The sequence below is a fragment of the Pteropus alecto genome, unplaced genomic scaffold (assembly GCF_000325575.1).
Source record: "Pteropus alecto unplaced genomic scaffold, ASM32557v1 scaffold61, whole genome shotgun sequence".
NCBI classification, from domain to species: Eukaryota; Metazoa; Chordata; class Mammalia; order Chiroptera; family Pteropodidae; genus Pteropus; species Pteropus alecto.
The window spans coordinates 11,128,330-11,151,961 of NW_006434835.1; the positions used below are offsets into that span (position 1 = coordinate 11,128,330).

At 34.9% G+C, this 23,632-nt stretch overlaps 2 protein-coding genes across 6 annotated transcripts in view; both read right to left on the reverse strand.

Moving 5' to 3' along the window:
- Window positions 1–657: 657 nt before the first annotated feature.
- On the reverse strand, window positions 658–5,839 carry TTC32 (tetratricopeptide repeat domain 32). Its single transcript, XM_006910254.3, has 3 exons — window positions 5,572–5,839; window positions 1,835–2,001; window positions 658–1,173 (listed from the first exon to the last, which is right to left on the reverse strand). The coding sequence occupies exons 1-3, from the start codon at window positions 5,721–5,723 to the stop codon at window positions 1,046–1,048; spliced, it is 447 nt and encodes a 148-aa protein (XP_006910316.1). The 5' UTR covers window positions 5,724–5,839; the 3' UTR covers window positions 658–1,045.
- A 2,795-nt stretch (window positions 5,840–8,634) lies between these two features.
- The window catches only part of WDR35 (WD repeat domain 35), a 59,716-nt gene continuing 44,718 nt past the window's right edge, over window positions 8,635–23,632 (reverse strand). For 3 of the 5 annotated variants that reach the window (XM_025045708.1, XM_025045707.1, XM_025045709.1), the window contains 10 exons: window positions 23,022–23,158; window positions 22,502–22,705; window positions 21,273–21,419; window positions 20,518–20,650; window positions 18,508–18,618; window positions 17,438–17,602; window positions 16,438–16,578; window positions 15,635–15,791; window positions 12,204–12,444; window positions 8,635–11,921 (listed from right to left, as the gene is read on the reverse strand). In XM_025045708.1, coding sequence (XP_024901476.1) covers window positions 11,771–11,921; window positions 12,204–12,444; window positions 15,635–15,791; window positions 16,438–16,578; window positions 17,438–17,602; window positions 18,508–18,618; window positions 20,518–20,650; window positions 21,273–21,419; window positions 22,502–22,705; window positions 23,022–23,158 — 1,587 coding nt within the window. In that variant the 3' untranslated portion in view covers window positions 8,635–11,770. The remainder of the gene's footprint in view (window positions 11,922–12,203; window positions 12,445–15,634; window positions 15,792–16,437; window positions 16,579–17,437; window positions 17,603–18,507; window positions 18,619–20,517; window positions 20,651–21,272; window positions 21,420–22,501; window positions 22,706–23,021; window positions 23,159–23,632) is intronic. The other 2 variants (XM_015588217.2, XM_006910255.3) reach the window with 1 other exon arrangement.

Consider the following 23,632-nt stretch of genomic DNA (forward strand, 5'->3'; position numbering starts at 1 on the left):
TATCAGCTCCTCACCTCTCTATCCAATCCCATCCCACTCCCAATTAGCTATATAAAGTTTGAACAGTGCCTGACTTATAAGTATCAGTAAATGATGACAGTAATTATTGCCACTATCCAGAGACAGAAAACTATGTTCAATATTTAAATGCTAACCTATTTTATCAATGATATCTAGAGAAAATCAAGTGTGAGTTGAATTCTTTCAAATTGCTCTCATGTAGGATATCTCTTTATTTTTAAGCCCAAATATTCTCTCTCTAGCCTGGCTACATAAAATAGTTTTGTGCTCAAAGCAAGTGCCTTGGGAAGACAATGGGCAGGGGATTATTCTAGATTAAAAAAACTCAAAGGGACATAACAAAATGCAACATAACTTGATTGACTCCAGATCTGGAAATATAAATGTACACATTTTGGAAACAATTGAGGAAATTAGAATATGGGCTGCGTATGGATTATATTATAGAATTGTTAATTTTATTAGAAATTATAATGATATTGTGGCTATAAAGGAAAATGTCTCTATTCTTAGAAGATGCAGGCTAAAATATTTAGGGGTAATGTGTTGGTACTATGGCATCTGCAACTTATTTTCAAATGGTTCAACAAAATGTTATACATATAAATAGAGAGAAAAAGCAAATGTGAAACAACGTTAACTGGTTTATATTGTTTATTGTATTATACTTCAACTTTTCTGTAGATATGAAATTTTTAAATAAAAAGTTGTGAATTAAAATATAGCAAAAAATTGTTTTACTGAAGATACCACACACACTTCGTTAAATATTTTATTGTAATGGTATACAATTATACATTGTTATTATTTATACTTTATAAAAAGCATGCCTATTCAACATAAAAGAGTTCACCTGAAATTAATTATGTAAATATATTATTTAACTTTCCATGTTAATGCATGAATGTCTTTATCTTCAATAAAAATCAAAACAGTTCAACACCTACTTTAGAGACAAGGAGATGCTGGGTGTAAGGATCACGAGGTAACATTTCAATTAAGTTAAAATTTTCAAAAAATTTTTTCAATAATTTCTTCTTTGTTTTTCTTCTTTGTCTAACATAGTCTGTTTTAAGCCCAAAGTAGCGTCTTGAAATCCAGGGTTTAAGTCTAATACTTTCTTGAAATCTTCCAAAGCATCATCAAAGTACCCTGTACCAAAATCCAAAAAATGAACAAGAGAAAAGAAGCTAAGTATTTCCTTATATTGTTCGCAGCAAAGTTTGGATGCACATACTTTTGCTTTCACATTTACAAGCTTTTAGCCACTCCTGGCAAAATTATTTTTTCCCTCTTAATAATGATATAGGGATTTAACAAATAGCATAAATCATCATAAAATTTTCAACAAAATTATATCACCTATTTTACATAATTACAGTAAATTAAGAAACAGGAAATTAATATGCTTAACACTTTAAATGAGAAACAGTATCTATGATCCCTTGATTCCAAGGATCTAAAACCTCTTCGCTTTATACTGTCTCGTGTACCTTCAAAGATTTTAACTCAGGAAAGTTTCACAGGAGATCATCAGCATTACCCTCATTTCGCAGTTGGGAACGTACAGGCACAAAGTAATGGGGTCACCCTCATTCCAGCGCCCAGGTCCAATTCCCACCGCAGCGCTCCGCTGTGGTCTGTAATGGCTATCGAAAGCCTAAAATAAACTCAGCAACAACTCCTCTGTTTCAGGCTCTAAACCTAAATTTCACATAACTTTCAAGACTTGATGATTACCATACTAGTTTTACAACATTCGAGAGCTCTAAATTCAGAGAACACAGTCAAGGACAAGAGGAGAAATTCTTACCCAGCCTATACAGTATCAACCCTCTGTTGTAATATGGGACTTCAAAATTGGGTTGAACTTCTATGGCAGATGTGTAGTCATCCATGGCTTCATAAAAATCAACCCTGAAGTACTTGATTTGCCCCCTGCTGTTATACGCGGTAGCCAAATCCTCAGGGCTGCATTTGCTTTAAAGAAAAAGTTCACATTAAAAACCCCCTTTTCACCAAATTCCTCTTGTTTCCACTTCCATTCTCTTTTGGGTCTGGTCAAACTTCATAGCCTGTAACATGCAGCATCCACACTGAGAAACCAAGCTGAAGAAACGAAGCAGTGGAATCGATTTTTGTTTAATCCCGTTATCTACTTTTGTAGGGTTATAGCACTGCAATGTCCATTGAAAAAGCACATTCATTTTACAGTGTGTTCAAAGCCCCTGTTTACTGCCAACTTGTTTTGCTGAATATAATATTAAAATCACTGTTCATCTTCTAAGCATATGCCAGCAGGGCAAAGAAAACAGATCAGATCTAAGCTGAGCAAGGAAGGGAAGCCAGTCCAAAGTTCCAGTGTGCTATGGACACATCACAAAATGAACCATCAATTTTATTATCAAATTTTTAAGTGATCCCCCAAAAAATGAGATTTGAAATCACTTTCCACCAATAACGAAATACAAGTTAATCCTAAGTGAAAATTCAACACTGATCCCCCGGGAGTGTTTTCTGGGGACACAGTTGCCTTCCTTCCACTTTTAGCTGGGACCCTCCCCAAGGCCAGATTGGCTTCCTACTAAGAGGGATCGAGGCTCCAGTTCACCTTGGGGCTCCTATGTGCAGAATCGGTTCTGTATCTGAGGACTCCAGAGGCTACCAAAGGAGCATTAAATAAATAGACTTTCCTGTAAGGGAAGGGGTTAGATGCCCAGGCAGCTCTGATAGCCACCAGCTCAACAGGTCACAGCCCTCCCCACCCCACCCCAAAATCATTTGCACAGAGAACATTCATTCATGAGTTTTGCTCCGTGTCAGAGATGATTCTCTTTTCCTTTCTGTTTTTCCAAAGAAATTATCAAATTTGAACCAAACAGGGGAAGATGCAGCCTAAACTTATCTGACATTTCTTTGTTATATGCTCAGAAAACATTTGTGACTGAAGCGTTATTAGAAGTTACTTCCCTTAATATCTTGATCCTTGAGATGTCAGACGGGGACTATAACCACCGCTGCAATGAGGTTCTCACAGCCTAGGGGTCTCCTTTCAAGTTTGCTAACAGTGGAAATGTCTGTCTCTGTGAGCTATGACTGAGAGAAACTGCGGACAAGAATACTTCTGGGTAGTAGCAGCACCACTGTTATAACCTAGAGAACAAGGGGGCACACTCCCTTCATCTATCTCTGTTATGATACTAGGTAAACTGCCATCCCATAGAGAGTTTTAAGAAAAATTCGGCCTCAGGACTCAGTTAGGTTTTGGGGGGGTTTTTTGGCTTTTTAAATTTATTTATTATTATTTACGCCTGTAGCACCTGGTCTTCCTAGGTGGTCTCCCATCCAAGTACTATCAGTTAGGTTTTAGTCATTAAATTTCTAAGCTTTGAAACTTTGTATGAATATCTTATATTCAGAGGATCACAGAATGTTTGATTTAGAATTAGATCTCATTACAACAAATTCCAAAAGCCTATATTTCATATGGAAGTTGTTTCGTATTTTAAAGACTTGGGCTAACAGTTAAAGCCAAAAAATTTTCTGTAATGTTAACATTTTTGTAATAATAGTATTTTTTGTAATGTAATTTAACCAGGTTACCTAATCCGAATGTGGATTTTTAGCATTTGCTAACTTTAGCAAAGAAAAAACATTTGGAAATTAGAGTATGGCTAAGGCTGCACTTTTGGATATTAAAAGAAAATGTTATAAACCATTCAGAGTAAAAGGCATTCAAAGATTGCAAATACTGTTCTAAAATGATTCAGTGACCCAATATTTTTAAAATAAATTTAAACTAAAAGATACATATAAGGGAAGAAGTTGAAATGACAGAATTCAGTTTTAATTCATGAGTTTCTAGAATTTCAGAACTGTGAGGAAACTGAAGGTTTATTTTACAGATGAGAAACTAAGGCTGAGAAAAGCTATGGGCAGAATCAGGATTGGAATTCAAGCACGCCGAGCTAAACCATGCAGATTTTCTTTCCTAAATTGGTAAGGGGCAGATATTACATTTGCTATAGGTACACACTGTATCTTAGGCTAAATAACAAAACCAGACGGCATCGATATACCTGTTACTGATGAATACTATTTGAAATCTACTAGGTAAGTCTATTAGTGTTTGAAACAAGCATATAAAACTATGTGTTCTATGCTTACTAATTGTTTTTTGGTTTTTTTTGGTTTTTTTTGCAGGTGGACCATCTTATTATTGCCTATTCAGAAACTTCATTAACTATTATTTTGGTATATTATTCACATGAGAAAGTAATTTTATTTTCATGGCTTAATTCTTACGAATTTAACAAAGACGATAAGAATCTTAAGCCTCACACAAAAGACAAGCTGGCATCCTCTCAAGAAAAACCAAATCCTTGAGGGAAGAGTAGGGTGATGGTGCAAACGACTCAAAACTGTCAAAAATGCTGTTCACTCAATCCCTCTCTGTTCTTTCCTCACCCTGGTCCATTTCACACCATCAACAAGAACAACTAACGCAAAACTTGGAGTAAAACAAATAATACACATCCAAGCATAAAGCTGAGACTCTTTGGGTGAGCGGATTAGTAGGTGAGGTTGCTAACATCACAGACCAAGAGACAACCAGACACCACATGCTTTCTGGTAGAAGTTCTCAACACCACCTATGAAGTATTCTTGCCCTAATGCTCAATCAGAACTGGATCAAACCTCAAGATTTAACTACCGACTTGCAAGCAATGTAGGAGACAGAGGACTGTGCTAAATGACATCTGGGGGATGAATTCAGCAAATCCAATGCATGCGGGATTCTCAGGACACACAGTCTCCTCAACAGACAGACTACAAGGGGGAAAAAAGAGGGAGGGCCTATAAAGAAACCTGACTTGAACCAAAAGCTTAAAGGAAACCAACAAAACAACTTTACTGGTCAATAGGTTTAGTTCCAATACTGACTGGATACTTGATATTTAGGAATTATGTGATAATAACGATACTGTGGTTGTTTTTTAAAAAAAATCTTTAATATTTAGAAATGCATTCTGAAACATCCATAGATAAATAATACGAGGTCTGGGTGAAGCGATAATGCTTAAGCCGAATCATCGTTACCTGAAAGTTCAGTATATTATTTTCCATATATTAAATTTATTTTTCACATGTAGAAAACAAAACACCCTTGCGTGTGATGTTGTGGTTGGAGTCGCGGTGCCTTGTGCTGCAGTAGCACTACCCACACGTGTCACCTCGCCCGCACCAAGTCTTGGCCATCCCACCTGTGAAAATAACAGGTGGAAACGCCCCTCCCCCTCTGAGTCTCTCGAGAGCAGCGTGAAAGGAGGACACCCGGGGTGAAAGAGCCGGCGCTCCGGGTGTCCCGGAGGAACGCACAGGCGGCTGCGTTCCAAGACGCTCGCTCCGCTCGCCCCTTTTTGAGAAAACAAGCTTCTGCCCGCTCGGTCCCGAGCGCGCTTGAGCTCAGACAGCCGAGCAAAACCGCTGCACCACCCCGGCATCTGCCCTCGCGGAGACGCCGCTGACCCCACTTCTCGCGATAGTTACCTCACGGGAGCCGCTCCTGCGGGGGCCGCACAGGCGCACTGGCGAATGTAAGCAGAGTACAACGCCTCGGCCTCCGCGTATTCACCCTTCTTGAAGTGAGCCTGGGCGAGTGCTAGAGTTGTATGGCTTTCTTGCCCCTGCTTCCCTTCCATAGCGGTCGGAGGCCGCCACTGCTGAGGCGGAACCACAAAGCCACTTCCACACCCCCGAAATCAACCCGACGGCTAAACCTCCGCGTTAGCAAAGGAGGACGTTTGCGCCTTACGAGGACCCGTTGTCTCGCGAGATCAACAGTACGCTGCGGGCTGAGATTTCAGGTTGGACAAACCTCCTTGAAAGGCTGATCGGTTGTTGTTACTGCTGGTCCCGCCTGCCTTGTCTTCCGGAAGAGTAGTAGACCAAACTATATTCCGAAGCAGTGGTCAGAGGTTGCGAAGAGCCCTTTGTTACAGTGAATGGGGAGTGGGGAAGAAACCTCGGTTTGTTTTATGAATGGGTAATTGGCCAGGGATCTATTGTAGCATCTATTAGGTTTCCATCCTCCCTTAAAGGATGTTCTGAGTAGGCTGTGGTTATCCTGACCCTTGTGTCAGAATTCCATGAACTTAGTTGTCCCACCGTCCTGAGTCCGAATTCACACTCTGTTACTTCCAAGACCCTAGATTGCAAACTTGTCCACGTTTTTGAACCTTTAGAGTAGTGTAAGGATTAATTGAATAGTATTTTGTGTGGACAGTCTGTGGTCTATGATGTTACTTTACATTCCCTGGCTGTTTATACCAAAGGGAAACCCAGATAGTAATTTAAGTGCAATGTGTCTAATTCAAGTAAAAATTATGCAAATTGAGCAATCCAGAGAGGAGATTAAGAAAACACGACCATCAATAGCATCAAAAAGAATGAAATATTTAGGAATTAATTTAACCAAGGAAGTGGAAGACTCATACAATGAAAATTATAAAGCACTGCTGAAAGTAAAGACATCATTAGAAAAACATCCCATGTCATGGACTGTAAAAGTTTAATATTGTTAAGATGTCAGTACTACTTAAAGTGATCTACAGATTCAGTGGAATCTTTCAAAAACCCCAATATTTTTACAGATATAGAAAACTACATTCTAAAATTTATATGGAAGCTTCAAGGGATCCCAACTAGCCGAAACGGTGTTGAAAAAGAACAGTTAAAGGACTCACGCTTCCTGATATCAAAACCTACTACAAAGCCACAGTAATCAAAATAGTGTGCAATTGACATAAAAACAGGCTTCTCAATAAATGGTGCTAGGAAAACTAGACAAAAGAATGAAATTGGACCCTAACCTAAACAGTTAAAAAAAATTAAAATGGATAAAAGACCTAAATGTAAGAGCTAAAAATACAGAATTCTTAAACAAAAACAAGCCAAAAGCCTTATGACGCTGGATTTGGCAATGATTCCTTAGCTATGACACCAAAGGCACAGGCAGCAAAAGAAGAAAATAGACACATTGGACATCATGGAAATTAAAGACTTGTGCAACAAAAGAGTATCAACACAGTAAAAAGACAATCCAGAGAATGAGAGAAATATCTGCACATCGTGTAGCTGATAAGAGTGTGAAATACGGAGATAGAGGTTCTGTGGGGCAGGCTGGGCTGCTGTGTCCATCTACTCGTAGAACACACCAGGGATTCTGACATGGTATCCCCATCACACTTGAGAAGCTCTAGTTTATAGAATATTCCTCTAAATTTTACTAACTAATTGCCCTACAACTGAGGTGCAGGGGCCAGGTTCAGTGGCTGTCCCTCTCCAACTCTCGTGCCTGTCTTCCAGAGTCCACCTGCACTTGGTACTTTGCCTGTAGAGAGGTATTAAACCTCCCCTCCGTCAGCTCACCCAGAAATACCACTGCAACAAGATGATCTGCCTGCAACCTCATGCTGGCAACAGCCACAGAAGTGTGGCCACACCAGTAACCTGCAGCCCAAGATGAAAGACAAGGCCCTCCGCCAGCTCCTTCTTCCCCCACACAGCAGCCTCCTACCTGAGCCCCATTGCCATGGGGCCTCAATAAAGCTTCCTTTTTGTTAACTAGAGCATTAAAAAACATTTTTTTAAATAAACATATATACATACACAGATAGATATACATATTTCCAGAATATATAGAGCACTTTTAAACTCAATTTTTCCAGCATGGGTGTACTATTTTGCATTTCCACCAGCAATGGATGAGGGTTTCAATTTCTCCATATCCTCACCAATACTTATCAGTTTTAATTTTGAATAGTATATTAGGTGTGTAGAGGTATCTCATTTTTCTCTACATTCCTCTAAATTTTACTAACTAGAAATTTAAACTATGCCAAATAAGAAATGGGTAGTTAAAATAGTCTCAATGTCTACTTTTAATTTTAGAGAAATCTCTTAAGAACAAATAGCTTTTATTATGAAGAAAACCTAAAGCACAGCAATTTCTTCAGTGTCACCTCAGTTGTTCTCTATTCGATTAAAATATAAATTAATGTCTTTTTTAAAAGGTTATTAAGATGATTTTTATTTTCTCATCTATACTTTTATGTATTTTTGAAATTTTCTACCATGAACATATGTTACTTTTATACTCAAAAACAAATGTTAATTTATTTTAAAAATATGAATTGACAAAGTAATCATAAAACAGCAGGGGACAGCATAATATCACTATTTAAATTTTAGAAACTGGCGATCTCTTAGCACTATAATATCAAATTAAGTACTCGTGATTTTCTCTTAAATATCTAGCAGTGTAATTTCCCCCCCATTTCTAATGAAAATTCTTTATGACCTCTAATGATTAATTCACTGTAACCTCCAGTCACCTGATATCTGACTAGTAACATTATAGGTGGTGGTTGTCTTTCTTGTTTGGTGGCAAAAGTGATATTGCACATCTATTGTACCTCCTGTCCCTTTCTTCCTTTATCCACTCTGGAGCCCAACACCCTCCTAACCAACCCCCATCAAAATATTTAAATCAACAAAACAAATATCATGTTATCCATAAGTTCTAGATAAAGAAAACAAGATAAATACAAGTCATTTTTTTACCTCGATATTTTTTATTTTCATATTTTTTTCACTTAATGCCACATAAAACCTAAGCTCTCAGTTCCTGGAATACAAAAAGATAATTTCAAAGTGTATTTTAGGGGAAAAAAATGTGTAATAAAGTCAGTATTTGTGCATGATAGCAGACAGGTCAACAACGCTATGTTGCTTGTTAGGCACAGTGCTTATTTGTATAAAGTTTTATCAGTTGGTTCGTCATCTCAAGACTTTGGCCTCCCATGCTATTTTGAAACTTAACATAATTCATGCCAAGTTTTATGATAAAGAACAACTCAGCATTACTTAAAGAGAATCAGTTAATGTTTATTGCATGAAGAGAACAACATAACTTTCATATACCGTCTTCAATATACTGCCTCACTGTGTTTATCCAACTTCTCTCAAAGTATTTGTTATAAATAGACAATTTTGCTTCTCTTCGCCCTGGAAATTTTGTTATCCTGAAATTTCTTTCATGTTGAATGAAACCAGTTGGGTCAACTATTACTGTAGGTCTTTCTCTAGTACCATTTTCAAGCAAGACAAAGGCCCCAAGAAATTATGGCAGATCACTAAAACCTTCACAGATCTAAATTCCAGTCATAAGCTTTTACAATAGTAGAAAAGATATGCCTGATATATATACATATGTGATAATTAAGTCTATAATGTATGAGGTTGTTTTTTTTTTTCAGAGATTTTGGCTTCCATATTAAATTAAACAAGAAATAGTGATAGCAACTCAGGATCTATCTGAAATAATTAAAGGAAAAATTCTAGCACTCGGGTAGCATGGAATTAGTGACAAATGAGAAGGCTCCAAGAGAGAGTTCCCAAAAGATTTGTTAGGAAAGGCTCGAGAAGTCAACAGCTGATTTTGGAATCGAAGCAAATGGGAGTGTAATCAACAAGCCACTGTAAGGACTAGAGCAATGACAATCTAACTTGGAGTTCTCAGCTGATTCCTGGGATGGAAATGGGAAAGAAAAAGAAGAGAGATTCAAGCATTAGACCATGGACCAAGAATCACAGCTCTGAATGTGGCAGACCTGCCGGAACCCTTGACTCTACAACTCTGAAAATTTCTCTTTCATTGATGAAGCACAGAATAGTTTCATCTCTGAAAACTGAAAGTCTTGTAGAAATATGTAAGTTCAACAGAATATTTATTTCCTAGGGCCGATCTCTTTTTAGGATGTTATTTTCTGATTTGAGGGAATATGCTATTCTGCCATAGAAGAAAACAAATGATATACACAAAATTCACTGTTAAATTTAGATAAGTAACTTACGAGACATGTTAGACAAAGTAAATACGGATATGTGACCATTCCTAATATTGTTGAGGCACTAAAAATAAATACAAAGGCACCAAGGATACACTAAACATGCTGACGCCTACAAAGTATTCAATATGTGTAAGGTCTTGATTCATTTCCCCTCTGGTGACACTTATTCTGGCCAGTCCTCCACCCAAGAAATACAATTGAACCCATGACTATTCAGCAGGCTACTGGCAACGTACAGCTGTGACCAGGTAAACCTGCCCCAGGGCCTCTTCTAGAGAGCAAATATGCATCACTGGCCTGAAGCACATTCCATCACTGGGTCCCCTGGCTCCAACTTCAACTCTGGTACTCTTCGTTACCACACTATTAGGAGAAGCTGGTGAGGCAGAATGAGAGCCAAGCCATAAGAACAGTACATAATTTAGGAGTCAGTTACTGTAATCTTTCTACTCCACTAGTAAACTACCCCATCACTTTCTCTTTGTTCCTCACTGTGTATTTCAAATTGATTCAATAAGCCAAGCAATCTGAGCATCTTCATTTGGTTTGTCACCCTTTCTGTCCCCTGACCTCTGGAATGGCTTGCTTGGTAGTGTATTTGTAGGCTACCGTTGTATCAAGGCAACTCCACACAAGGCACATGAACCTAGACAAAGACTTGTGAGACTTCTGGTCTTTTCATTTCATTTAGGCACACGAGCCTGCTCTCTGTCGTAAACTCATCGAGGCTCTAAACCTCTTCTCACAGATCACTATTCTCAATCTGCAGCAGACTTAAACTTTCCTCTAAAAGGCCAAAAAAATCACATTGAGAGTTAACTAACCTAAGTATTGTAGCTGCAATAACAATGTTGCATATTTCTCTTTTTTTATTGCTCTACTAAACATTAGCCAAATTTAAGCAAATAGTCTTGATGCAAGAGTGCTAGAGTCTGATCTACAACTACAAAATGAGAGGACCTAAGTTCATGAGAAATAAATGGAGAACATTATTAGCTATATGAAACAGATAAGAACATAACTGAGCACAGCTTTTTCTCTTAATGATAATAACTCAACAAAAAAAATGATAACTCAAAAGAAAAACATATCAAGGAAGAATCATTCCCCAGTCTGAGCATTATTTAAATGAAGGGTTCAGCTTGGTGACAACGTTTCAGCTGAAACTATAACTACAAACAGATATTTTTGTATAAATTTATACTATTATAAACAGAGCCAAGTTTTCTGCACAATAATATGAAGAGTAAATGCCAAATGCCATCTCTTAGATGACACTAAAAAGGTAGATAAAGAAGAAAAAGCTATGTAAAAAATAAGGCTATTAGAAACAATTCAAATTATTTAAAATGTCTTAAAATGCCTTCTTCTAAAAATAAAATGTAGAAGACATTCAATACTTATTTAATTAAACACAACTAGTGATAGAGCAAGTTTCAGTATTAATGATTTCAGCTCCTTCTGATACAGCTTTGCCTCACTCCCATGCTTCTCCTGTCCCCTGCCAAGATTTTTTAGTGAATTAGTGATCTTGATTCTGTGAGAAAACATTTCTTATTTGAAATATTTCTATAGTATCATGTAAACAACCACTAGATAGATAGATAGATAGATAGATATACAAAATAAGGTTTATTTCCATACATTTTATATGAAAATCAGCATCATTATTTCTAGTTATAGTTTTACACAAAATTACTTATATGTATATGTAATATCTGTATTATATACACATTTACATATATAATTTTGTATAAAACTACAACTATAAAATAATGATGCTGATATTCATATAAAATACATATATTTTACAGTTATACACAATTAGTCATTCTTTATCCCACTGAACTATGGCATAAAGGACAGAAATTGTAGCTGCTTATTTCCTGAGCCAGAACACAGTGCTTGCACACACTGCACATCCAGAACTGATATTCTGTGATTGGGCTTCCTGTGGCAACGCATGTTGGCAATTTTCCTTCCCCTCTGTAAAAATAAGAGGAAAAGCAATTAATTACACTTTAACACTTCTAATTACTTAAAACTTTATTACATTTAAGAAACTGAGGAATGAAAAACATTCCAAGGTAAACTTCAAACAAAAACTTTTCTTACAATGAGAAAATAAAGCATTAATACACTTGTGAGGCTAATAGGGCATAATGTTAAGGTAAATTACTTCAAAATTTAGTGCTTTCATTATTATATCACACTATTATACATATAGAAATCCAAGATGCTGATAAAGCAGAATGACATTTCGCCTACCCTTCAAGAAGGCTGTCCAATTCCGATTTTCTGTTATCTTTTGGAGTGTGTTTGGTGAAGATTTCTAGAGCAAGATCTTCATACTGCTGTTTCTGTTCTGAACTGAGGCTCTCTAAAGATTCGAGTTTAATGAAAGCTTTTGAACAAGTACCAAAAGCTCTACTGGCACAAGCACAGAGTGCCAACAGAGAGTAGATCTCAACAGCAGGGATAATGTCTTCATAGTCTCTCAGGTGAAGAGCTAGGAAAGAGAGAACAATTTGGATTTTGAAAAGTAATCATGATCAGGAATGGGAAAGAATCTAAGTTAAGCTGTTTTACTTTAACCTACGTGAACGTTAGCAAACTTATAACAACGGTAGGCGATCAGAGCACTAGCAGGAGAAAGTAGGCTACAAGATCTCCAGGGTTCTGTAATGCCAGCTAACAGCTCAGGTCCTGTAAACATAACCATCGCCAAATGATGCACATGACCATTTAGAAATAAATACACAAACAAAACTATCTGGTGTCAAACACGTATCTTGTGTTCCATGTAAATATGTTAGAAATTTCTGTGTCATTCCAGAAAAAGTAAATTAATATTATTACTGTTAGTCATAATTCTCAAGACTAACAATATCATGTTTCTTTTTATAAAAAAAAGCAAAGAATGAAATCATATGTTTTTCTCTTTGTGTTTCTTTGAACAAATTACTGCTTTTCTGTTTGTCTTATTGAAACAATAGAATTTTGAGAAAAAAGTAAAAATGAGCCTCTAAGTTGTCAGTTCAGACAATTGATTTTGACAGCTATCCTATCTTATTTTCAGTTTTTCTTCAGTTATACTGGAGATATAATCTCTTTCTTAAAAATGCACTGTACAATTAATATCAGATTGGTAACCAAATCATATCTTTTTCTTCTCTAGACTGCAATTTTGAAAATATCTTGTGATAGCATAATACTGGAAATTTCATAAAACAATTTAAAATAATATATTCATGTATTTTACAATTAGATTCCTATAAATTGGCTTGGGAGTCAAATGTTTATGACAAAGTTCACTGGAAGAAATTTACTAACAGTACATTCATTCAGTTATAATAAAGAATACCCTCTAATTTCACAAGTTCATAGGCAATAACTTACTTATAAGACATACATTGTTTCAGATCATTTTATCACCGAAAGACAAAAAATTAAAGTATATGGATTTCTTCACCCACTAGGAGAAGAATTTCGAGTTAAAAGTCTAATTTATCTCATAATATAAGTCTAGAAATTGTGCATAAATTGTATAAAATACAACTATTTTAAACAAAGTATATCACATATTAATCAGTTAAAATTAAATAAAGGTCAATTATAAATAAACAGAAAAATAAAAATGATTCCTATGTATAACATAACCAATTAGAAAATAAAATGTACAGTCATATTGCTAACAACTAAAAAAAAATAAAAATAAATTGTAAAAGAAATGTTCAAAGCATACAAGAAGAAAACTACAGAACTTAGAAACACAGATATACAAGAGGTTTTTAAAAATTGATGATTCCGGATGAGAAAGCTCAATATTGTAAACATATCAATGATGCCAATATTAATACATTATATTAATGCAATTCTATTTCAAAATCCAGTGAAACTCCCCACATCCTCAAAAAGATCCTAAACCTAATCTGGATGAACAACTGCAAGAGAATACCCAAAACTTTTTTGAAAAAGAAGAGTAATGAATGAGAGCTGAAATTCCAGATATTAAAGCATAAAAGTAAGATAAATACAGGACAGTAATGACACAGAAATTCATGATTAGAAAATAATAGTCTAGGAAGAGATTAAGAGTATGTGTGAATTTAGTTTCATGAAGGCAAAATTTCAAATCTGTGAAGAAAGAAGTTTTTAATAAATGGTTTTAGGATAACTAAAAAGTTATAATATTTAATAACCTTGAAGTGAAGGACGTCCTGATCAAGACTGGTAGGACTTTATCAAAAAACACTACTAATATCATCACCATGGCTACCACTTTTTGAGAGCTCACAGTGTCCAAGCACTATAATAAGTAAACTTTCTTTTTGTGAATTTCTCACTTAATCCTCAAAACAACCCTATGAAGGAGATATCATCCCCACTTAAAAACAGAAAGAAACTGAAGCTTAGGGAGTTTAATTATAACTAATAAATGCTAGGGAAAAATAAATATATATATGGCAGAGGGTTACTATATTTAATCTCTAAAGAGCTTTTACAAAAACAATTAAAAAGAAAAAGAAAAAACATCACTGTAGAATTCCAGAAACACTAAATAAAAGAATTAATCTAAATGGTCTCTTTTAAAGATCACGACATGATAATATAGATTGATGATCTATTAGGGTGTGATGAGTGTTGATTTCGCAGTGGCCCAGGCGATGTGATACAGGAAGGTTGGGATGAATGGTGACAGAGCCTGCGGTGCTGTCACGGCCCATCTGAAAGCATTGTAAGGGTTCAGGCATCCATATGTTCTGGTTTATAAGATTATTCTCATAGTTATGTTCTTTTGGAGTTAATATATCTAAACTTCAGAATATCATTAATCCAAAAACAAAGACTCTGAAACTACATGTAAATAATCTTCTATAAATTACAGTACATAATTACAATGACATATTAAAATATGACAGCTACTAAAAATGATGACATAGATCTGTTTACCAAGATGGAAAGATAACAGCAATATACTGTTGAGGGTAGAAAGCAAGACGTATACTGTGTAATATTATTTTAAGTAAAACTGTATACAATTTTTCAGGCATAGGGAAATGTTGAAAAGGAAATTCATGCAAATGTTGGAAATGATTATTTCTCAGTTATAAGATTATTGTACTTTTTTCTTTGTATTTCTGTTTTAATTACAACTGTTACATTAAGTATCATTTTAATTTCAAAATGTTAAATACAACAGAAATCTATCTACTGACATGGAAATATTTTATGACATATTACTATATTTTTTAAAAGGACATGAAAGTATGGTGTTATATTCCCGATTCTGTAAAAAAAAATATTATTTTAAAATATATATTTACTTTATACAAAATAAATATGTATTTATTTAAATATATTCATTTTATGTAATATATATTATTATATATTAAATATACAAATAGTTACATAAAGTACACACATGAAAGGGCATGGACTAAGCTATTAAATGTTTAACTCAGAATGAATAGAATAGCGAATGCTATAAATGTTCTTTTTGCTTACCTCAAACTTCTCATTTTTTTGTGAACCATACATATTGCTTACAAATTATAGATAGCAAACCTCAAACACAGGAAAATAAATCCATAGAAAAGTGTTATTGAAATTAACATAAGCGCACGTTGAAGTAGCTGGCCCTTCCTAGTCAATGTATAATTTTTAGACGTACGATATCCATTAGGTGCTATGCCCACCTGTCTTCAATGCAGTGTCAACGTATCCCTCATAGAGCTGCCTCTGTGCAAGTATGAAGAAGTGGTAAGCCTCGGCCCCTCTCCAAGCATTATCTGTGAAGCGACTAGTTGGCGACAGAACTTCTTCTTCCAGCAAACCAGCCAAAGCAGAAGTGGCCTACAAGTAAAGTCAGCATGAGCGCAACAATGATCTTTCAATGAAGACAACTCCTGAAACTGCTGGACAGTAAAGTCTCTAAATTAGCAATTTTATCATTACGAAACTGTCACTACGGACTTACTTTCTCCATTATAATTCGTATTTTTCTAAACTAGTATGATTAAATTTTTCCTTCAACTTTATTGAGGTATAACTGACAAATAAAATTGTTAGGTATTTCAAGTGTACATTGTGGCGAATTGCTATATGTATACATTGTGAAAGGATTCTCCCCAGGGTATGGTCAAATTTTAAAACAGAATCGATTAAACTTTAAGTTAATAAGAGATTCATTTTCACATTAAAATAATATACATATTCTAGGAAAGTTTTTAGAACTCATGGATTAGAAAGGATTTACAAAGTAAAGAATTAAAGCAAAGACTACAGATTAGTCTCTTAGAAAAAATAATCTTCAATATTTCCAGGTAAAAATTTCTAAAACTTGAGTACTAATTCCAAATCGGTCATTCCTTTTCCTCATATCAATTAAGAAAATACATGTAAATAAGCAAATTAAATGGCCTGTCCATAAAGAGAAGTTCAATAGTTTTTTTCCTTAAACATATCAGATGATTTGGTGTCATTTAATGTTCTACCTTACCTCTGAACTCTTTCCTTTAACTTTTCCTCGCTGGGCGTTTTTCATTTGTTCATGGTACTGCTCTATAAGTAAAGCTGATAGTACATAGAGCTTCTTAACACGTAAAGGCTTAGTTCTTTTCTTTGCCTCTTCATCTGCAATCTTCAAACAATAGAAGAATTGGGAGAATATATCTTTAAATCTACATTTGTACAAATATAATCATTTCTGAAATCTGATTCTCTAAAAAACAAAGGAAAGTCAGTAGGATGGACTATAACACCGCCCATTTACGATAAATATTTTTAAATCCATTTTGTTTTCCTTAGTACTGATAAGTATTTAGTTCGTTCTTAGTGTTAGCCCATAAGAGTTAGAACTCCTAACAATCTTAGTGAATAACAGATGCAAGAATGGAGAAAGCATTCATGGAATGGGTAATTTTCTATAACAGAGATTTTAAAAACAATGCTCCAAGTACACAGAGATAAGATGGCTTTAAGTGGTACATCCTTCAGAAATTTTAATTTATTTAAGTGATTCTGAAGAAAATACTTCCTTTTTTCATTAAATCAGAGGGGGAAAAGGACAGAATAGAATGTAAAATTTGCATACATTAATACTAGTCATCCTCAAGCCAAATGCATATTATAAAAAGTATAATGTCTTTAAAACTTATACATTTAAGAGGACTCAAAATTGTTTTATCAACAGGATTTAATTCCCAGTTAAGGGAATTTGTACTTTATGGCTCCTAAAAATTCTATAAATCTTTATTAAGGTCAATATTAAGTAAATATATAATTATTTAGGTATCAATAAGGTACGAATATTAATAAACAGCCTTGTTAGTAAAAGGTAATAATACTAAGATAATGCATAGTTATAGTACTAGTAAAACCAGAGGGTTTTGCTATAACAAACATTTGTTTCTGAAGAAAATAGAAAATGTGTTCTTTGGTAAATAAGAAAACATTGGTAACTAGAACAAACCAAATACTCACCAAGGATGTTACATTACCTTAAACATCAGTTTAGCAGCATCATAAAAGTAGTTGGCTTTCCGATAGAGTTCTATGGCATCAAGAGTTTTATTCTTTTCCAATAAATGAGATGCATACCTCGCTAACAGGGACCCAATTTCTTTCATACTATGATTTTTAGCCAATTCAACAGCTTTGTTCCACTGGATGGAAAAATAAGTCATTCAGTTACCCAAGTATTTATAGTCATATATGTCATAAAATTCACACAATAAAGCTTTAAGTTATAACAATAAATAACACCATATTAAAATTAAAAATTGGTAGATATTTTTAAAAATCACTTACAATAAGAGCAGTTTATAAGTTTTATAAGTAAACATGTCTCAAAATGATTAAATGACTTCGATTTGCTTAAGAAGTACATCTGAAAAAGGAAAGCTTCAAAGTTTATAATCATTTTAATCTTAAAATTCTAATTTTACACAAACTATGAGTGAGAAAAAGATATATTTGTAATAAAATAAAACATGCAATTTCAGTTAAGAAAATATCCTATCATATTTAACACTTAAAAGTTATTTTTATAAAGCAAATGGAATTTTTAAAAATACTTTAAGAAAATACTTAAAAGAATACATTGATAGTCAACGATTTCAACACAAGTCTGTATTTTAGTGAAATTCCAGTTTCTTAAAAACATCAAGTATACATTTTCTATAAAGGGAAAAGAACACAGAATTGCCAGAATAAATATTAATAAAGTAGCTCAATTCCTTTCTCAGGCAATGACCATTACCAGGTCCTTCTATGGAAAGAAAACCCCAAAATGCATAAAATTATAAAGTTACTTCCAGATGAAAACTTGCCAGACAAAACTTCAAAACATTGACATAAATAAAAAAGCACAAGGTTTATTCAAGTTCCCATACTGAGTTAGTTATGACTGGTGCACTCCTAACAGTGGCACTTCAAGAGGTCAGTGCAAACTCCATCATTTTATCGGTCCTCGACTAAGTAACAGACTACCTGGCTCCTTTCACAAAATTCTTCTCAAGCTCTCCTTTAAAGACAGGATGACTATGGTGACTAATTTTCAGTTCCTTACTTGGTTGAGATGTACACAGGTATCTACTGCTGCCTTTGGTTGATTACATTTCAAAAACGCAGTCACTGCTTGTTCACACATTCCAACTCTCACAAACATTTGTGCTATTTCCTGTAAGGATAAAATAATACTATCAGATTTCACAGACCATGGAAACACATAGAAATGAGAATACTAGTCACTTATATTTTAATTTACAAAACTCCATGAGACATATGAGTATTAAATATACTGGTGGTTACAGTAATTTTTCTTTTAAATAGATATAGGAACAGAGGCTACAAACCAGAACACATGCTAAACCAATGTTTCACTGGCTCACGTGGGGATCTAATTTTTAACAAGGTCCTAAAGATACTGCACTCTTTTCTTCTCTCAGTTTAGTAGCTAGTTTACAGAAACGTCAAGCTCTAAAACAAACCCACACTAGTAGGTAAGAAAAATAGATGTTATAATGAAAGGTAATTGTTCAGTTGAGACTTAAGGAAAATCTGACATCCAGAGCTCTCAAATATCTCTATAAAGAACGTGCTAGACCAGCTCAGGAAGCTGGGCCCAAAACAGAGCTCCCTCAGGAACCACAAAAACCCTTCGTACCCATTTGGCTGTACTCGCCATTTCCAGAAAATCACGTTTTTTTCTTTTTGAATATCTAATTGGCCAGAGATTTTCCCTCCTTACCTCCGCTTCTAAAATATTTTGGAAAATGTCATAAAAGTACATTTTGTACTCAACTATCTCTTTAAAAGTAATGCTGATGTTTTTCTGATTATAGAGTAATACTTTCTTATGGTTAAAAAACTAGAAAACACAAAAATGTAAAGTTACTCGTAATCTTACAACCCGTAAGAGACCTCTCTCAATAGTCTGATGTAGTCTCCTAATATCTCTGTCCTATGAATATATGTGTCTGTATGAGGTGGTACATGTATTGTGATCCTACTATATAGTTTAGTATCCCATATTTCCCACTTAAATATTATGTACATTTTCTCATACTATTAAAAACTCCAAAACTTGATTTAAAAATCTCCAGTACTACTTAAATTTTTAAATTATTTAAATTATTTAAGTATTATTACAGCTTTAATTACTTAGTATTTACTCAGTAATAGTACTATCTGGATACTCTACAGAAATATTTTTTCTGCATCATCAGACACACCCAACAGGTGACACTCATACACAGGGTAATAAGTAATTTTAGTTTCTTTCCAACTCAAGAAAACACATAGAAATGAGAATACTAGTACATGAAATGTCATTATTACAGGGATAACGGCTCTAATTCACAATAAACAAAGCTGAATTATCAGAATTCTATACTCATCTATCAATTAATACACAATATTTTTGTGGCAGAACTCACAATTGATATATGTCCAGCCCATGTAATTGAGAGTTGCTGACTCTACAGGTATTATACAGCTCAGTATTTTACACTTTAGATCACACAAATAAAATACAAACTCATTAACATCATTCAGTAATTAATTAAAAAGAACATTCAAAACAAAGTTCCAGAAAACTCTGCTTTTAGTTTCTCTTTTTTAACGTTAAATAAGTTATTGGTAATATAACCCGATAAAAGTTAAGCTATCTTTTTAAACTTTTGTTATAGCAAATTTCAAACATACATACACTTAAATCCCAAGACCTAGCCTGGATTATTTTAAAGCAAATCTCTGACGACAATATTTCATCTGTAAATATTTCATGTGTTCAGCTAACTTTTAAAAGCAATTTTATAAAACTGGCAAGACTATGCAAAACTGTGATCCTGTTAAAGTAGTAGAAATATGACGAATTTTCACTCCACTTTCAAGCATTCTGTAATACTGATATACTGTTTTAACAATTAAAATCAAATCATCATTTCATGTCTAAGAAACTATAAGATTATAGATTAATTTTAGATTTTCTTTCTTACAGAGGTTATTTCCTGACTATAACATAAAAACCTTATAAAGTAACCTAATAATTCCCAAAACTAAAATTTCCAATACCTACTGGAAGCAACTTGTGGTTTTCTGGAAGCGAACTGGCAAGATTCTCCAATCCCTCATAATCCTCTAACATGTAAAAACATTCGGCTAAGCGTTCCTGGTTTTGGCCTTGTATATAATATTGTACAGCATTCAACCTACGGGGCGGGGAAGCGAGAACTTTAAACTAATGCGAATTTCCTGGTAAATAAGCACTTTGACGAAAAAAATGTTCCTTCATTAGAATTACCAGTATTGCTCTAGTCATCATATACTTTATATACTTTGAAGTCTATAAATTGGGGTGGAGGGGATCTAAAGTCTGAAGCATATTTTAGTTACAACATTTATTGAATATTCTTAGTATTGTTTTAATCTGATACAAAGTTGTACTTCCAAACAGCAACATAAATATTTTTTTAAAAAAGCATACTGATCAAAATGAAAACTTAAAAATAAGAGCCAGTGATTTCTAAAAATAATCTATAATAACAAAATAAGCCAACATAAAATACTTCTTCACTTCTTCGGAATTGCACACCGTGGTCTCAACCCTGCAGCCAAGCACAAGTTTTGTGAGTGTGGAAAGTCTGAAGCCGTACAGTGCTTATCTAACACCTTTAAGGATCTCGTGCTCCCCAGTGCGAATCTAGAGCTATTTTAAGTTTAGGAGCCAGGAGGGTGGTCTTCATTTCCCCAGCATTATTTCGTAGGCAAGCACTCAGGAAGCTACATCCGAAGTGCTAGTGAAAGGATGGGTGGTCCAGACAGGTTACCTACCACTTTTGTCGGTCAGCGAAGTAGTCTCCGATGGCATTGTGGGCTTGTTCCAGAAGACTGTCATCTGCATCGCCAGATCCAGTTTTCAGGAGTTGGAGTACTCTAAACCAATCTCCCAGTTTCTGCCGGAGGCCAATAGCAAGGTCCCTGCAAAAAAAAAATGGCATTTGTTCATCCACTCATTTATTCATTCATTTGATAAATATTTATCAAGTGCCTACTATGTGCTAGGTTCAAGTCTAGGGTACTGAGAATACACAGCAGTGAAGAGACAGACGAGGTAACTCTTAACATTTTAGAAACCTAACCTGACCAGGTAAGAAGCAATGGGGAGAACCTGGACTAGGGAAAAGGGAACAGTTTCCTGCCTTTCACTGTCCTAACCTTCCAATTTCCTTAGCAAAATAGTGATTTAAGTAATAATCATTTCACTAATTTCTTAGACATGATCAGGCTTATTTAAAACCCAAACGTATAAAAATATGTTTGATTTTATTTTTCTTTTCACAGCTTAAATTGGATTAAGGATCTCCTAGAAGTACAAATAATATTAATGAAAATTAGGCATGTTTATAACTGAAATGAATTTCATACATTTTATATAAATCTAAAATGAAAGAAAGAATAAAATTCCATCCCTAAATATGTTTGACTTTTATTTCATGTTCCTTGACAACAGAAAATTGAGTAAAGGCCTAAATCAAAATAGAGAATCCAAATAATAAACTGTGTAATAAATGATAAAAGACCCTAATCCCCATAGTCATATGATTTTTTTTCATAGCAAGTGAAAAATATCTCCCATGGCAAACCATTAATATATGTAAAAACTGAGAAGAAAACTGCCCCCAAATTACAAAATATAAATTAATGAGAGGCATGTGGGATATCTCGTTTAAATCAAAATAGAGCATCCAAATAATAAACTGTGTAATAAATGATAAAAACCCCTAATCCCCATAGTCATATGATTTTTTTTCATAGCAAGTGAAAAATATCTCCCATGGCAAACCATTAATATATGTAAAAACTGAGAAGAAAACTGCCCCCAAATTACAAAATATAAATTAATGAGAGGCATGTGGGATATCTCGTTGTAATCTAAACTGAAATTATTTTCTAAAAGAAACAGTCTGATACGGTTAGTCTATTTTACATTCCTCATTTGTAAAACAATAAAGTCATGAACTCTGGGAGTGCTCCAGGATGCCTGCACCTTCCTTCCTTACCTTCTGTCCATATCAAGATACATTCTTTCAGCCTCTTCGAACCGGCCGAAGTAGGCAGCAACCTCCGCCTGCTTCATGGACTCACTCTGCAGGTTGCCCAGGCACCTCACGAACTTGATGCCTTGGTAATCCTTGCAGCGCACAAATGCTTGCTCGGCTGTGTGCAGATCCAGTTTCTGAAGAGCTGCTTCAGCCAGTAGCCGCCTTTATAGAAAAGAATCAGAAAAGCCTATTGCAAATTACTGATAAACAAGACTTAAAGCACAATCCAAGTATTATACTTACGGTTTCAAGTGAAACATGGTGGGAAGTGATCATTTTAACACATTTATGCATGTTTCATTTAATATTATGCTCATTTTGAGTACTTCCAAACCTAAAATAAATTTCTAAATCTTAAAAAGAAGAACAAAGATGGAAGTCTATCCCCAGGGAGGCTAGCATGAGAGTGAGGATGGCACAGCTGAGACTTGAAAAGCATATGCCAGACATGTGGGGAGGATTTTTTATTTTTAAATACCAAAGTCGGGGATGTGGATTGTCTTCTATGAACTGAGATGCATCTTCGATTCCAACCTTCTCAATCAATGCTCGACTATCTCGCAGGGACCGAATCTCAAAGTTAATTACATAATCCTTGTTTGGATGTTCTGGATTCTAAAAGTAAAGATGAAAAGAAAGGAATTCAAATAGGTACCTTTAGAGTATGTGTGTTTTTTATAGTAAAACAAAACAAAATTGCATCATATTGTAAGAACAAGTGGGAAGAAGGGAGATTCCCATGTGGGGGTCTTTGGAGTTATCTGGAAAACACCCACGACCCACAGGTGAGGTCTCTCCTGAGCTACCACGCCGCCTGTGGGGAAGAGGGGGCAGTGGTAGAAGGGGTCCCGAAAGCTATGCGGCCTCGTTTCCCTCGGCTCAGCTGGAAACATGGGCGCAGGACCTCTACCCCTTCCTTAACCTACTTCCTCTGCCAGGGGCAATGAAGCTGTTGCTCCACGTGCTATTGGGCAACAGGCGAACAGGAGAAAAAGGGCTAGTTTTCATCACCACTTTTCTTTCGTAATTTATCAGGCTGACTCTCTCCCCACCCCCCGCAAAAACAAAACAAAACAAAACAAAACAAAA

Bases quoted from the DNA above. Each gene is read 5' to 3' on its own strand.
- TTC32 (XM_006910254.3), bottom strand. From the start codon at position 5,723: ATGGAAGGGAAGCAGGGGCAAGAAAGCCATACAACTCTAGCACTCGCC. The intron at 2,002-5,571 runs GTAACTATCGCG...TTTTCTTTAAAG, and splicing joins GCAGGAGCGGCTCCCGTGAG to CAAATGCAGCCCTGAGGATT. The intron at 1,174-1,834 runs GTAAGAATTTCT...ATTTTGGTACAG, and splicing joins GTTGATACTGTATAGGCTGG to GGTACTTTGATGATGCTTTG.